The 16,016-nt window shown below is 53.0% G+C and overlaps 2 protein-coding genes and 1 long non-coding RNA gene across 3 annotated transcripts; 2 read left to right on the top strand and 1 right to left on the bottom strand.

The window, feature by feature from the left end:
- Positions 1 to 1,519: 1,519 nt before the first annotated feature.
- Positions 1,520 to 9,176, top strand: FBXO24 (F-box protein 24). Its single transcript, XM_037134929.2, has 10 exons — positions 1,520 to 1,624; positions 1,895 to 1,993; positions 2,095 to 2,278; positions 3,269 to 3,507; positions 3,704 to 3,938; positions 4,566 to 4,724; positions 4,995 to 5,116; positions 5,370 to 5,501; positions 8,233 to 8,403; positions 8,726 to 9,176. Exons 1-10 carry the CDS (start codon positions 1,553 to 1,555, stop codon positions 9,080 to 9,082), a joined length of 1,770 nt encoding a protein of 589 aa, XP_036990824.1. The 5' UTR covers positions 1,520 to 1,552; the 3' UTR covers positions 9,083 to 9,176.
- LOC128625852 (uncharacterized) lies at positions 2,180 to 7,820 on the bottom strand. Its single transcript, XR_008389687.1, has 5 exons — positions 7,527 to 7,820; positions 3,746 to 4,007; positions 3,372 to 3,486; positions 2,324 to 2,403; positions 2,180 to 2,252 (listed from the first exon to the last, which is right to left on the bottom strand). It is a non-coding gene; the product is annotated as an uncharacterized LOC128625852 (long non-coding RNA).
- A 1,162-nt stretch (positions 9,177 to 10,338) lies between the features above and the next one.
- Positions 10,339 to 15,801, top strand: PCOLCE (procollagen C-endopeptidase enhancer). Its single transcript, XM_037134985.2, has 9 exons — positions 10,339 to 10,536; positions 11,376 to 11,484; positions 11,921 to 12,179; positions 13,030 to 13,154; positions 13,667 to 13,803; positions 14,144 to 14,415; positions 14,668 to 14,745; positions 14,880 to 15,050; positions 15,199 to 15,801. Exons 1-9 carry the CDS (start codon positions 10,442 to 10,444, stop codon positions 15,363 to 15,365), a joined length of 1,413 nt encoding a protein of 470 aa, XP_036990880.2. The 5' UTR covers positions 10,339 to 10,441; the 3' UTR covers positions 15,366 to 15,801.
- The last annotated feature ends 215 nt before the right edge of the window (positions 15,802 to 16,016 follow it).

Below are 16,016 nucleotides of genomic sequence, written 5' to 3'. Positions count from 1 at the left end.
GTGCCAGAGACAACCGATTGACTGTCGTTTCTCTAGCACCAGTTTCTTTCCCTGTCTCCCTTCTGCTCTCTCTAAAAATAAAATAAAAATATTTAAAAATTTAATCCTAGGTAACCTAAACCAGCTGTTTACTAGTCACCATGAGAAAGTTTGATTAGATGGGTCTGTTAGCCCAGTAAACCAAGTCTGTAATACTGTGCAGCTCGGCTGGCTGACCTGGACTGGATTCCTTTGAGCCCATGGAAGAGCCAGCTACTTGTTGGATTTCTTGGTGCAGATCTGCCCCTACCTAGACAGACACAACCTCAACCCCTGTTTCTCCTCATATATATCACTCTCCCCCTTCCCTCTCCCCCAGCATACATAAGAGTCTAACACTAAGACTATGTGTTAGACTCTGGGAGATATGCTAAGCTTTCATAGTAAATCTAGCCCTTTCTTCCACCATAATAGATTGCCCTTCATACCTGCAGTGATGTTACTGACCCAGGAAGGCAGTCTACTTTTGGATGCCTTTTTTAGCTTTTATTTATTTTTATTTTTATTTTTTAAATGTTTTATTTATTTATCTTTAGAAGGGAAGGGAAGAAGAGAGGGAGAGAAACATCAATGTATGATTGCCTCTGGTGCATCCCCCACTGGGAACTGGCCTGCAACCCAGGCATGTGCCCTGACTGGGAATCAAACTGAGATCCTTTGGTTCGCAGGCCTGCACTCAATCCACCGAGCCACACCAGCTAGGGCTATTTATTTTTAGAGGAAAGGGAAAGGAGGGAGAAAGAGAGGGAGAGAAACATCAATGTGTGGTTGCCTCTCATGCGTTCCCTACTGAGGACCTGGCCTGCAACCCAGGCATGTGCCCTGACTGGGAACCGAACTGATAACACTTTGGTTCACAGGCCTGTGCTCAATCCACTGAGCTATACCAGCCAGGACTTGGGTGTATTTTTTATAAGACTGTAAAGAGTTTGTGCTGAATTGTCCCTACTTTAATTTGGTGCATGCTTTTGGGAGACAGATGATCATTAGCAGGGCCACTGTCCATCTCACCTGTCAAACTGAGTCGGTACTTTTTTTTTTTTTTTGAGTTTATACTCTTGAGCTACAAATCCCCTGGAGGCTCTGGCCTGCTGAGATATGAAGAATTTACCAGTGTTTCTCTACAGAGTTAGTGCTAAAAGGGCCTCAAGTGGAAAAACCTCCTCCTAATCCCTGAAAGTAAAGGCCCCATCAACCGGGAGTTCACACTGTATTTCTCCTGGAAAATGCATATGCCAAGCCATTGGGGGGCTAGAGCTGAGCCAGAACTGAGGAGCTAAGAGAAAAATCTCTGGCAAGGTTGGGGAAAATAGGTCACAGTGGCTAGGCAGTGAGGTCACAGAGGTTTGTCTGCCCCAGACTCCATGGGGGAGGGCCTAGGAGGCAGAGGGGCCCAGAGGTCCCCAAGCCCAGGCAGGGGACATGGTGTGGGAAAGGCAGCAGGGACTGGGCCCAAGATGGGTGCTAAAGGGCTCGGAGAGATGAGGACAGGAGCAGGGAGGGGGCAGTCAGGATGGTGAGGAGAAGCCTGAGACAGAAGCTGCAAAAATTCACAGGGCTGTGTGGATGGGAGGAGAGGCTCAGGGTGAGGGGTGGAGGCAAGGCAAGGGAAGGGCAAGAGGATAGCAAGATATCTGGGGAAGGATTACTTGGAGAAGTTGGACCAAGGAACAAGGTAGACAGGGAGGGTGAGCCGTGGACCTAGAGAGAAAGATGGGAGGACTTGACAGCACTAAGCTGGGAGATAGAGCTATGAGCCTCCAAGATAGTAGTTAATGAAAACACAGACTGAGAGGAGGAAGAAAACAAGAGATGGTTCTCATCAAAGCCCTTGCTCCCCTTTCTTCTTGGGTAGGTGAAGCGGAGCTGCCCTTCATGTGGCCCAGAGCCTGGGGGTGAAGAGAAGAAGGGGAGAGGGAACCCTATTTCTGTTCAGTTGTTCCCCCCAGAGCTGGTGAGTCCTTGGGGAGGGGGAAATATGAAGAATAAAGGACTAGGGGCCAAACCACTGAGGACCCCCAATGACCCCCCCCTACACCCCTCCTCTCCCCACAGGTGGAACACATCATCTCATTTCTTCCAGTAAGAGATGTAGTTGCCCTAGGCCAGACCTGCCACTACTTCCACGAAGTGTGCGATGCTGAGGGCGTGTGGAGACGCATCTGTCGCAGGCTCAGTCCTCGCCTACGAGAGCAGGGTTCTGGGGTCCGGCCCTGGAAGAGAGCTGCCATTCTTAACTGTACAGCTTCCCCCAAACCTCCAGTTCTCTTTGCCTCTATCCTACCTTATTCTGGGACCCCTCCTGTTCCACAGAGTTGCCTGATGACCTCAGCATTCCCAGCCAACCTTCCAGGGCCCCTTTCTCTGGAAGAAACGCAAACATGCCATCGAGTAATTCAAGTCTCTAGAGCCACCTTCTGATGGCTGTAGATGTCCCATGTCCCACCCAGAGCCCTCACTACTAGCCTCCCTGCCATGTCTCCTTCCATATTCAAACTGTCTCCCAAATCTTGCCCAGAGACATCTTCCACTCCCCAAACCTCAAATCTGCCCTCCTGTAAACCAGGACTTCTCAACATTGTCACTACTGAAATTTTGGACCAAATAATTCTTTAAAGTGTGGGGGCTATGCATTATAGGATGTTTAGCAGTGTTCCTGGGCTCTACCCACTAGATACCGGTAGCACCTCCCTCAGTTGTGACAACCAATGTCCTTTGAGGGATAAAATCTCCCCCTGATTGAGAAACATGCTCTAACCCCCCTCCCTTCCTAAGTAGCCCCTATCTACACATTTCATCTCACATACTACAGATTAAGGGAGAGCCACACAGCAGATTCAGAATTCAGGGTGAAGGGGGGGGTTACTGGTCTTTCTGAGCATTTCTCTTCACTCTTCTCTCTTCTTCACTCCTCTGCTTCTTTTCTATGTATTATTGTATTTCCCTTAATGTCTCTGATGCAAGTTTGGATCAAAGAAGTGTTCATTTAGAAGCATTTTCATGGCCCTGGGCTGAGATAGGCCAGGAAACCACCATTCAGACATCGGGTATAATTGAGGATGTCTCTAAGGTTTCCATCTGTCCTTTGGAAGGGTTCCGTTCCCCAGCCCTGGGGGTGGAGAGGAGCTAAATACCAGGGTGTCTAAGAAATCTTGTTTGCCCAAGTTCTGATTCATTTCCCTTGCGTCATCCCAACCCCTTGCACTTTTCATATCTTTCCCTTCTCCAGACACAAAAGGCCTATATTTCCAGGCATTTGGGGGCCGACGCCGCTGTCTCAACAAGAGTGTAGCTCCTTTGCTAGCCCACGGCTACCGCCGCTTCTTACCCACCAAGGACCACGTCTTCATTCTTGACTATGCGGGGACTCTCTTCTTCCTCAAAAATGCCCTGGTCTCCTCCACCCTTGGCCAGATCCAGTGGAAGCGTGCCTGCCGCTATGTTGTGCTGTGTCGAGGAGCCAAGGATGTGAGTAGCAGATCTCTGCAGCTAAGAACCCACCCAGCCTCCAGGGACCCAGTGCCCACACCAAATTGCCTTCCCATAAGTAGAACTGGAAAACAAGTCTCCGTTTCCCAGCTCTGTACCCAACTGTCTCATCTCCCGCCCCAGCCTCATCCCACTCCAAGCCTTAGATCCCAGACACCTTTGTCTTTTCCTATAGTTTGCCTCAGACCCAAGATGTGATACAGTTTACCGTAAATACCTCTATGTACTGGCTACTCGGGAGCAGCTGGAAGTGGTCGGCACAACTGGCAGCCAGGCCTGTGACTGTGTCGAGGTCTACCTGCAGTCCAGCGGGCAGCGGGTCTTCAAGATGACCTTCCACCACTCCATGAGCTTTAAACAGATTGTGCTGGTTGGTCAGGAGACTCAGCGGGCTCTGCTGCTCCTCACAGGTGTGGCTTCAAGCAGTGGTTTGCAAATTGTTCTTTGCAAATTGTTGTCTGCAGATTCTTCAGGACCTACTGCAGGGGTGTAAAGTAGGAGAGCGGGAGGCCTCTGACACAGGGTTCTGCAGGCCATCCCAAACCAAATAGCTCTGCCTCGTCTGTTCCTAGTCTAAGATTATGCGTGTTTCATATGAGTAAAGGGCCCTGCTTCAAATTCTGATCTCCCTAACCTCCATGCCAGACATCTCATACCCCAAACTACCCCGTATTTTCTCAGTGTTTCCTGTACTTGACCACACTCCCAAGCCTGAGACCTTCGGGACTTCTTAATGCTATGCAAGGCCCTGAATCCCCAGAGATAATTTTCAACATTCAGACTAGATTCTGCCAAATCTACTAGGTTTTCTCTCTACTGAAGGACTTCCTGACTTATTTTGGGTGGTAAGGGGCTGGAATCTGGGAAACCCAAGGTCACGCTTTTCTTATTTCATCTCTACCCTTTTTCTACCAACTCCATTTCAGGGCAGTAAACATTTCGTCCTATGTGGCTTAGAGGAGTCTTTTGGAAAGGTAATGTTGGGGATATTGGAGGGTCCCTTCTTGCGTATAATCACCTGTTCCCCCACCCCCCAGAGGAAGGAAAGATCTACTCTTTGGTAGTGAATGAAACCCAGCTGGACCAGCCACGCTCCTACACAGTACAGCTGGCCCTGAGGAAGGTGTCCCGTTGCCTGCCTCACCTGCGTGTGACCTGCATGGCTTCCAACCAGAGCAGTACTCTTTACATTACTGGTAAGAACCACCTCCCTTCTTCTCCAGACCCCACCTTGTACAGATCTTCCAGATACAGACACCACCCCCACCCTCGCAATCCCTATTCCAAGTCTGGGGTGGACACCTAGGGCATCCCGGTAAAAAGATGTTTAGATCCCCAGACATCATAGCTGCTGCGTTTTTAGTGGGCATGAGACCTCGGATCTTGTAGTTTTCACCCAGCATGAGGCCTTCCCCGAGGAAATGGGTGCCCAAAGCTGCTGAGCTGAGGACACCCAACCCCCCCAGACCAGGGTGGGGTATATTTTGAGGTGCATACCCCAGGGGTGTATCGTGATCTCTTTGGGACTCTTCAAGCCTTTGACCCCCTGGACCAGCAGATGCCACTTGCTCTCTCACTGCCTGCCAAGGTAGGATCCTGGAGGGATGGGGAGAACGAACTTGGAGGGGCTTTAGGGGTTGAAAGGTTCTGAGGGTCTGAAATGTGAGCAGGAGTCAAATGATTGATCAGGGAGGGACAGGGGGCCCAGAGAGAGGGGTTACATAGAGGGCAAGGCCAAAAGAGATCATCCAGGGCTAGCAGGCTGGTGGCCGGAAGGTTTTGGAGTTCGAGGTTCCTCTGGAGGGAACTGAATGCCCATCTCTCTCTCTCTTACCCCCTAGGTCCTATTCTGTGCTCTTGGCTACAATCACCTTGGTTTGGTGGATGAATTTGGCCGAATCTTTATGCAGGGAAATAATAGATACGGGCAGCTGGGAACAGGGGACAAAATGGACCGAGGGGAACCCACACAGGTGAGACCGTTTCCTAGAAATTTTCATCCTGATCCCCTTCCTCCAATTTCCTGACCCCTGGATCTCTCCACTTTTTCAATTTCCGTAGACTCCATTTCCTACTCCCTAGGAGGTCAAGCCAAAGGGTATTTTGCGTGTCTTAACCCAAGGCTGACACTATGAGGTTTGTTCTGTGCAGCGCATGCTGTCAGTGCCATAGGAATTTAGTGAAGTGGAAAGACTGGGGGCGGGGGGGGGGGGGGGGGCTGGAGTAGCAAGAAGAGGTGAGATGTGGCCCTGGCCGGTATAGCTCAGTGGATCGATTGTGGGCCTGCGAACCAGAGGATCTCGATTCGATTCCCAGTCAGGGCACATGCCTGGGTTGCAGGCCAGTTCCCAGCAGGCGGCACACAAGAGGCGACCATACATTGATATTTCTCTCCTTCTCTCCTTCTCTCCTTCCCTTCCCCTCTAAAGATAAATAAAATCTTAAAAAAAAAAGAAGAAGAAGAAGAAGAAGAGGTGAGATGTGAGTTGGGCCTAGTGGGTTAGACAGTATTCAGGTGGGGATAGGGAGAGGCATCTGTGCTATGGGGACACGGACAAAGGTTGTACATATTTGGGACCGTGAAAAGACTGGCCTGATGGGAGGAAAGAGGGCATTTTGTAATAGGTAGTGTGAGGTGGGGTAGGTGGGGGTGAGCTTGGAGAAGTACTGACGTGGGAAAGAGTCATTTGGGGTTCTGGAGCAGAAGAGGGCAGCCCAAAAGATGACTGAGAACAGGCTGGAGTGCACAGGAGGCTGTGAATGAGAAGCCCACTGGGAGGCTGTTGAGTAAGAGCAGCACGGGAAACGAGGGCCCAGGCTGGTACAGGGGCAACGAGAATGGAAAGAAATGGATATAGGAGATATTTTTAAAGAAAAGGAACAGGCCCTGGAAACTGATTGATTAGATGTGAGCAGACTCTGACAATAGTTCCCTTGAAGAAAGATGGTATCAGCAACAAATGTGTGAGTTGGTGACTCTGCTTTGAGGAAAGAGCATGAATTTGGAACATTTTTGCAGAGAGAGTAGAAGAGTAAAGTGGGACTATTTCGCTGGCAATTTGGTGCCAAGTTGGAACAAGGTTGAAATGACAAAAGCAGACATAGAGGAGCAAACCTGGGTGGAAGCCGTCATCACAGGCAGAGGGGATGGAAAAGTCACTGACACAGGAGGCGTGCCCTCGGACGCCATGTCCCGGAAGCTTCACACAGGAGGAAGTGATTCATGGTGACAGTGATAATGCAGGATTATACTTTTCGGACATGGAAAATTGATCATGCCATATTTTTAGGTGAAAAATATGTGCGAAGTGGTTTACATAGTATGATCTCATTTTTGTTTTAAAAGACAATTTACAGTTGACCTTTGAACAATACAGGCATTAGAGATACCAACCCGCCACATAGTCAAAAATCCACATGTAACTTAAGTTGGCCCTCCACGTATTTGGATTTCCAACCATGGATTAAAAAGACATTAGACCGCCCTGGCTGGTGTAGCTCAGTGGATTGAGCGCGGGCCTGGGAACTAGAGGGTCGTGGTTCGATTCCCGGTTGGGGCACATGCCTGGGTTGCAGGCCAGTTCCCAGCGGGGGACGCACGGGAGGCAGCCACATATTCATATTTCTCTTCTTCCTCTCTCCTCCCCTTCCTCTCTAAAAATAAATGAATAAAATATTTTTAAAAAAGACATTAGACCCTCAAACAACAGAGGTTTCACCTTCAGAGGCCCACTTATACTCGGATTTTTAAAATCTGCATATAAATGGACCTGAGCTTTAAATCTGGGTATAAGTGGACCTGTGGAGTTCACACCTGTGTTCATTGGCCAACTGTATACATTTGTATAGACAGCAGAGAAAAAGAGTATCTAGCAAGATGCTAACAGTGGATGGTGGGATTTCCAGTGATTTTTCAATTAATTTTTGCTCATCAATATCTTATGTTTCTATAATGACTATGAATTATTTATCCATATTTTCAAAATTAAAGCACTCACCGTGTCAGGAGAAAACATTCAGTGGAGGCCCTGGATTTGGCTGGTCAAGTGCATATGGAGAACATGTCAGTAAGCATAGTAAGCATAGTAAGGGAGAAAAGCTGGATCACAGGAAGGTTCAGGAAAGACTGTGTTGAGAACAAGAACGTGGTCAATCTCAGACTGGTCATGTAACCAGGTCTTCTGCCTGAAAAACAGAATCCCGAGGAAATGTTTTTTCAAAATAGGATAATATGAAAAACTGAAAATGACAGAGAGGGAAGTCCTTCCTGGAGGTTAACCAGGAATTGCAGAGGAGAGATTGTATCTTTAAGCCTGGGGAAGAAGGAGGGTGTTTCTCAACCTGAGGCTGGAAGGCAGGATGAGAGGCTGGGCTGGCTGAGGCCTGTGGCGTGTGAATGAGAGAAGACTGCAGGCCCTGGCCTCAGGCACATAACCTGTTTTCTGGAAAGCAAAGATGAGGAACCAACAAAGCTAGACCCCATATAGTAGACTTTTGGGGGCTTCAAGAGAACCAGTGAGAGAGAGATTGCTGCTGGTCTTCATTCGGCAGGGCAGACCACCTGGGGAAGGTGTGCGGGGTCCTATTTCTTCCCGTTCCTCGTTTCCCTAGATTCTGCCCTGAGCCTTCCTGTCACCCTTCTCTGACCTGGGCCCCCAGTGCTCTGATGTTCCCCCCTTAGGAGCCCTGGCCCTGTGTCCTCAGGTGCTTTATCTGCAACACCCCATTGCCCTGTGGTGTGGCCTCAATCACTCCCTGGTGCTGAGCCAGGGCTCGGACTTCAGCAAGGAGCTGCTGGGCTGTGGCTGTGGGGCTGGAGGCCGCCTCCCCGGATGGCCTAAGGGGAGTGCCTCCTTCGTCAAACTCCATGTGAAGGTCAGAGCAAGCAGGATTAGGCGAGTGGGCAACCAGAGAGGGCAGGTAGCCCACAGGATTGTAGCTGGGACTCCTGCAGGGACCCAGGGGCCCCGTTTCCCCGGCACCACCCACCTACCTTTCCTGCCACGCACCATGGCTCCTGGCTCTTTTCCTTAGCAGATACTGCTGGCCCTCTCTGACCTCATATAACCTCGGGGCTCAGCCAGTGAGCTCGCTCACTGGCTCAGGGCTGGTCTGGGGGGAGGGATGCAACAGCTGGGGCTTGGTGGGAACCCCTCAGTAAAGGCCCCACTCAGCCCCACCCCTTCTTTCCTCCCAGGTCCCTTTGTGTGCCTGTTCACTTTGCTCTACCAGAGAGTGTCTCTACATGCTCTCCAGCCACGACATTGAGCACCATCCTGCCTATCGAGACCTGCCAGCCAGCAAAGCGGTGGGGACCCCTGAACCCAACCCACGGGCCGGAGTACTTCAGGACCCTGGGGGGACAGCCTGGGCCTGTAAGGAGTACCTCAACCAGATCCACAGTTGTTCCACATTGCAGGACCGCATGGCAAAGATGAAGCAGATCGTGGGCTGGATGCCTTTGATGGCTGCACAGAAGGATTTCTTTTGGGAAGCCCTGGACTTGCTACAGAAGGCTGCTGGAGGGGTCGGCCAAGGCCCCCCCAACCCCTGAGAGTTGAGCACTCCTCCCGGTCTCTCCCCTGGAGGGAGAGCCTGGCTCTGGGCCGAAGGCTTAGGAGAGATGGAGTGGTGGCAAGGAGTACTGTGCCCAGGGAGGGGAGCACAGTGGGGTGGGGGCTGCTGGGCATACCAGGGTGGGGAGGGAACTGTTTTGCAAAATGTTCAGGGGGCTGCCCAGGAAGGGGCCCCCAGCCTCACTATCATGGACAAGAGATTTGATGGATAAATAGAATAAAAGGCTGAAGTAAGGCCCAGTTTGGAACCCTGGGGCCTGGGAGGACAATGGGACCTGAAGGGCTACCTGATGCCTGGCTCAGGGGATGGGGGAGGGCAGGAGCAGGGACAGAATAGGCACAGTAGAAGCTGCTGGAGCTTTCAGGCTCTGGAGAGCTCACGGCCCCTCAGTCCTTCGGTTTGCTTTCCCCATCCACTCCCAAAGCCTGACCCAGTCTTCTTGACTGGAAATCCTAGCCCCACCTTCTGGTACAAGTCAGTCAACACATGCTACTTAGGGCCCCCACTTGAATCCTCTCATTCTCATCCAGAGGAAGCCACATCTGACTTCAGAGAGTGTTCTCTCCATTTTCCTTCATCCCTGTGAAGTCAGCCTCCCTCCTCTCTGCTTTCTGTTCACCGTCCAGCTCTGGCCTCATGTGTCCTTTCCCCCTACTTTCTACTCCATCCTCTTCCTCCAGAAGCGAGACATTCCCTTTACATGCCATGCCTCCCTGTCCCACCCCTGTACCTACAGATAATTTGGGAGAAAATGGATGAGCAGAATTCTTTTCTCTTTGACCTAGTCTGGACCGGGGGTAGAGAGAAGGCTGGAAATTTGGAGTGGAAAACAAGTTGGAGCAGGTGGTGGTCAGGAAGAGGGTGAATGCTTAAAGTCTGGGGGCCCAGGAAAGGACTTCCTCTGGATGCTAAGGAAGAAGCAACGGAGAGAAAAGATCATGAGTGGACTGGAGAATCCTCTGGAAGGACTAGACACTGTGTTCACAGGGTGCTCGGGCACTGGACAGAGAGGGCTTCCAGATGGCATTAACTGATGCCTAGATTATGGCTGAGGGCCTGGTGCTCCCTTGGCTCTTCATTGTTCCACCCACTACTTAGGTCAGTATTTCTGTGCCCTGTACCTAGAGAGGCCCCTGGACTCACCACTGTCCCGGCTGTACTCTCCCTGTCCCGCCTTCCCCACCGCCCTCCCTACTGGCCAGTCCCCACGCCCACACACCCGAGGCTGCCTCATCTGGCACCGATTATCCCTGCTGCTGCCGCTGCTGCCGCTGCTGCTGCTGCTAAACTCAGCTGCTGCCTCTATCTTGAGGGACCCCAGCGCCGCCCCCCAGCCATGCTGCCTGCTACCACAGCCTCCCTCTTGGGGCCCCTCCTCACTGCATGGGCCCTGCTGCCTTTTGCCCAGGGCCAGACCCCGAACTACACCAGGTAGGTCTCTTGGCACCTTTCAGTTAGTTTGAGTTCCAAAAGCCAATTTCTGAGGGGTTATGCCTGTGGATCTTGTGGATTCCTCTGCTGACACAACACCCCCAAGATCTCCCACAGCACGTACCCCTCTCTGGCCCCCAAGTCTGTCCTCTGCTGCAAGACCACTGTCTCTTGCAGGACACCACTGCTCCCCATTTCTTCAGCCTCTGTCCTCTGCCCTCTAAGTCTGCCCATTCACCTAGACCCTTCCCTCCCCGCCCCCATGGAACCTGAGAGAGAGCCAAGACCTGAACTTGCCTGGTAGCTGGACATCTGGATCCCACGAAGGAATTAGAGATTATGGGAGAAAGCAGGGGCAGCAAGTGGGAGACTTGGGAGTCAGATAATCAAGTAATTAGCTGGAACAGGAGTGGAGCAAAGGTTGGGAGCTCAGGGAGCCTGATCTCCAGGTTCAATTTCAGGGCCATCGCTGCTGCTTCTCCACACTCCACCCCCTCCCCCTGCACAGCCATGTGGCCGCGTCCACATCTGGAAGTAGTTAGGCAGCTGCTGTGGACTGCTTGGCGCTGTGAGCGGGGAGGATGAGGAAGTGGGGCTGAGGATTCCGGGAATTCCTGTCGGGGCTGGGGGCTGGGGCTGGGGGTTGGAGGTATGGCCAAGTTGCTGGCCCCACTTTTTCCTCATCTTCTTCTGTAGTGTTTCCCACACCAGTTCTGTCTTGGCCGTCTGAGGCCATCCCATCCCCCAGGCTTCCCCCTGGGGCCTCCCCGCCCTCATTACCCTATCCCAGTCTGTCCACTGCTCCCCCACCCATGACTGACCCCTCTTATGTCCTCCAGACCTGTGTTCCTGTGTGGAGGGGATGTGACTGGGGAGTCAGGTTACGTGGCAAGTGAGAGTTTTCCCAACCACTACCCCCCCAATAAGGACTGCATCTGGACAATCACGGTGAGAAGGCCCCTCTGGTCACTATCCCTCATCAAAGTCTCCAAGTCCTAAATCCAGGCAGCCAAATGCCTTCCCCCAGTACCACCACTTCTCCCTGGGGAAGTCCCAAGACCCCTCCCCTCCAGTCACTGATGGCACCAGTGTCCACAACAATACGTGGCAGTGTGCTCACCCTTAACCTTTAATTCAAAGCCTGTTACTCCAATCCCAACATCATTCCTGCCCCCTGCAAACTCTCCACAGACCTCAGGTCTTGTCCTGTGCACAAGCCGCAAGCCCGATGCAGGGTCCTGGCCCTCTGCTCGCCACCCTGATGGGGTCCCTTTATGTTCAGACCCAAGTTTCTCTAGAAAATGCTTGGGGAAAGGGAAGTGCCCTCTGCCTGAGTTGTTTATGACCTGACTTTGTGGGTCCCCACTGCTATCTCTGCAACCAGGTCCCCGAAGGCCAGACTGTGTCCCTCTCCTTCCGAGTTTTTGACCTGGAACTACACCCTGCCTGCCGTTATGATGCTCTGGAGGTCTTTGCCGGGTCTGGAACCTCGGGCCAGCGGCTCGGGCGCTTCTGCGGGACCTTCCGGCCAGCGCCCATAGTCGCCCCTGGCAACCAGGTGACCCTAAAGATGACAGCAGACGAGGGCACAGGAGGACGAGGCTTCCTGCTCTGGTACAGCGGGCGGGCCACCTCGGGCACTGGTGAGACCTCCCTCACCTTCGCCTTCCCCCTCTCCTGGCCCCACCCCGACACATGCCCTGCCCCCAGCCTTAACCTCCCAGGTCCCCATTGCCTCCCTTTCCCTTTTCCCTCACTAACTGCCCCTCCAGTCCCTCCTCCCCGTCTTCTCTCCCCTCTCCTGCTCCCACCCACCCCCTCTTCCAGGCCCCACCCCAGGCGCAAGGCGGAAATGGGTCACCGACCCGCGGGTAGAATGGGCGGCCTGGGGTTACTGGGACGGTGAGTAACTGCCTGCCCCCGTCCGCAATCGGGCTCCCTCTGAGAGGCGCGAGGGGTACCTCCGGGAAGGGGGACCAGGTTCCCCCGACCCGGAGCCCCCTTCACCCAGCCCGGGGCTCCCGATTGCGGTCCCATCACCCTTTCCTGGTGGCAGAAGTCTCCTCTAAAATGTTTAAGGCAAGGACCTCCCAAAGGGGCCTAGGAGGTTATGCCCCAAATTGAGGGAACCCTCACAGCGTGGGAACTCTCCAGCCTGCAAAGGAGACTTCTCTGCCGGGCGGGGGAGATGGGATCTACTAGGGGAAGAGGAACGGTGTGGCAGCGGGTCAGGGGGAGGGGCAAGAAGGGGCGTGTCTAGCCAATTCCTCCTCCCCCTTCCACAGCCAGCCTGGGCGCCAGGAGGTCCTAGACTTCCCTGAGCCTCGCTCCTCCTCTGCTAACCTACCCACCTCTTTCCTTACCCTCTTCTCTCCCCCTCATCCTGAGACCCCGACAGCGACCTTCCTGCACGAGTTCCCAGTCTAGAGCTCTTCTCAAGCTGACCGAGGGTCTCCACTGCCCCCCACCCCCACTCCTCTCTCCCCTCCCCAGAGCACCAATTTTGCGGGGGGCGGCTGGAGAAAGCCCAGGGAACCCTGACCACGCCCAACTGGCCCGAGTCTGATTACCCCCCGGGCATCAGCTGTTCCTGGCACATCATCGCACCCCCAAACCAGGTACCGCACCCCCAACCCAGGTACCGCCCCCCTGCCTGGGGTGCTCTCGGGAACCCGAGCAGCGTCCTCCAGCATGCAGCTAGCAAGAGCATCTGCTGTGTCATAAACACTGAGCTTAGCTGGTGGGGAGCAAAAACACACCCAATGTGCCTGCATGAAACAAACAAAAAAAAAGTAAAATTACACCTGGGACCAGCGAGGTATCTAATGCTGATAAATTGTGATGGTGTGTGTGAGGGGCGGGGGGGGGGGAAGGAGGAGAAGGAGGCGGAAGAGGCAGATTCTTGGTCTATTCCTTGAGAATGAGCCAGGACTTGACCTTGCCCACTATGGCAAGGGAGGCCGCTGCCGGGTTCTGGTGTCTGTGGGCCTCCGAGTTGCTACGATATGAGTGCGTTTAGAGGGCAGCGCGAAGGGATGTGAGGGGAGGCTGCTGCAAGCCTTCCTAAGTGGGTAGTAGGTGGAGGAGGCGAGAGGTACCGAGCAGCCTCTGCCCTCTGCCCTGCCATCAGGTGATCTCGCTGACCTTTGGGAAGTTTGACGTGGAGCCGGACACCTACTGCCGATATGACTCAGTCAGCGTGTTCAACGGAGCCGTGAGCGATGACGCCAAGAGGCTGGGGAAGTTCTGCGGAGACACAGCCCCTGGGTGAGGGGCGGGACCTGGGCGGGTGGATGGGCCTGGTGTCTCCACCTCTCCAGGTTCCGGAGTCCGACCCTGCTGCTGTTGGGAGGGGTGGGGCTTAGCTGAAGAGGTGGAATCTGAACCGGCCAGCCCCAAACGAGTGGGTGGGTGGGTGGAGCAGGTAGGGTACCAGGCTCAACACTAGGCTGAGGCCCGTGAATACAGAGACCAGTGGAGCCTACGACTACGAAGTCAGGAATCTAATGCAGCCAACCAGGGAGCAGAGGTTAAAACGCCGCTGGCCTGGGTAGAGGCCAGGTGCAGGCCCTTGACGCCTCCCCCAATGCCCCGCCGCTGCCCGCAGTCCCATCTCCTCCGAAGGGAATGAGCTCCTCGTCCAGTTCGTCTCGGACCTCAGCGTCACAGCCGATGGCTTCTCAGCCTCCTACAGGACCTTGCCACGGGGCGCCGCAAAAGAAGGGTCGGCCGGGAACCCAGGGGAGGATGCCCGGCCAAGACCCCCACTCCTTGGCCCGGGCCCCAAGCCGGGAGCTGAGCCCAAAGTCAAGCCAGAACTCCCACCTGCGGAGAAACCAAAAGCCTCGCCTGAGGCCGAGGCAACCCCCGTGGGCTCAGGTGAGTGTGGGAAGGGGAAGGAAGGGGACACAGACCGAGGAAGATGTATCAAAGGGTTCCTCCCTGGGCACATTCATTCATTCATTCCTACAACACTCACTGGTGCCACCTGTGCTAATAACGGGTGCTAGGACCCAAAGCTGAATAGAAATCTGAACAAATTCAAAGCAATGAGGCTGTTATAGGGAAAGTAGTCCTTCCTACTTGCTGGTTAGGTCACCCTCCACAAACAATGTCACCTCCCACTCCTAGATACACCCAGTGTCACCTGCCCAAAGCAGTGCCGGAGGACAGGCACCTTGCAAAGCAACTTCTGTATCAGCAACCTGGGTAAGAAGCCTCATTCACATGCTCTGCTCTTCCAGCTCCTCTAACTTCCCCTCCTGTCCCAAAGTGCCCCTCTTCTGGTTTCAACCCTACCCTTGCCTCCTGTCTCCTGACCACTCACCCTCACTCTCCCACAGTGGTGACCGGAACAATCAAGTCCATGGTTCGGGGCCCAGGGGAAGGCCTCACTGTCACTGTCAGTCTTATTGGCGCTTACAAAACCGGGGGCCTGGACCTGCCCTCTGCACCCGCAGATACCTCCTTGAAGTTTTATGTGCCCTGCAAGCAGTGTCCCCCCATGAAGAAAGGTAATAGGGATGTGGGGTAGAGGGGAGGAGAGGGGTGTTTGGCCTCATGGAAACGATAAGGTGGTAAAATCTGAGGGATTTTACCCTCAGATTTACATCTACAAGGTATATAACATGATCCCTCAACCCCTCTTTCCCCATCCCCCAGGAGCCAGTTATCTGCTGATGGGCCAGGTAGAAGAGAACAGAGGTCCTGTCCTCCCTCCAGATAGCTTCGTGGTTCTCTACCGGCCCAACCAGGACCAGATCCTCACCAGCCTCAGCAAGAGGAAGTGCCCCTCCCAGCCTGTTCGGGCTGCTAGGTCCCAGGCCTGAAACCCAGGCCAGCCTTGGACCTTGGCTCTAGGGACCCATTTTTTATCCAAATAAATGTTCCTTTACTGAGGAAGGAGCATTTCTATGGTTTTGGTGCCCATCTTGGGGATTTATATTCACTCATTCATTAAACTCAACAGACATTTACTATACAGAATCATCTTTTAAGAACCTAAGTTGGAGCTTGTTACCCCTTTGCTTAAAATTACCCCACAGGCAAACCCACACAATAGTAACCATTTAGAGATGAGGGTTATGCTAATGAGCTTGATTGAAGTGATCTTTTCACAATGTATACAAACCATCAAGTTGTAGATCTTAAATATACACAAGTTATATGTTAAAGATTATCTCAAAGCTGTTAAGAAGAAACTATATAAGCACTCTCCTATAGTTTTCCATCAGTCTCAGAATAAAATCCAAAGTCGTCCTGTGGGCTCCAAAGCTCTAGATGATTTGCATCCTTCATCTCCTCTCCTCTCACCTCCCTTAATACCACTATTCCAGTCACATTGGCTCCTTGACCATTTCTGGTACACTGGCTTTTGCCTGTGCTATCCCCCTATTTGGAATTCTGTTGCATAGAGAGTTCATGGCTCAATTCCTAACTTCAATCAGATCTCAGCTCAAAGTTTATTCTAGTCATTTGTA

This window comes from Artibeus jamaicensis, unplaced genomic scaffold (genome assembly GCF_021234435.1).
Source record: "Artibeus jamaicensis isolate MK-2021 breed Jamaican fruit bat unplaced genomic scaffold, CSHL_Jam_final contig_956, whole genome shotgun sequence".
NCBI lineage: Eukaryota > Metazoa > Chordata > Mammalia > Chiroptera > Phyllostomidae > Artibeus > Artibeus jamaicensis.
This window is presented reverse-complemented; position numbering and strand designations above follow the sequence as displayed.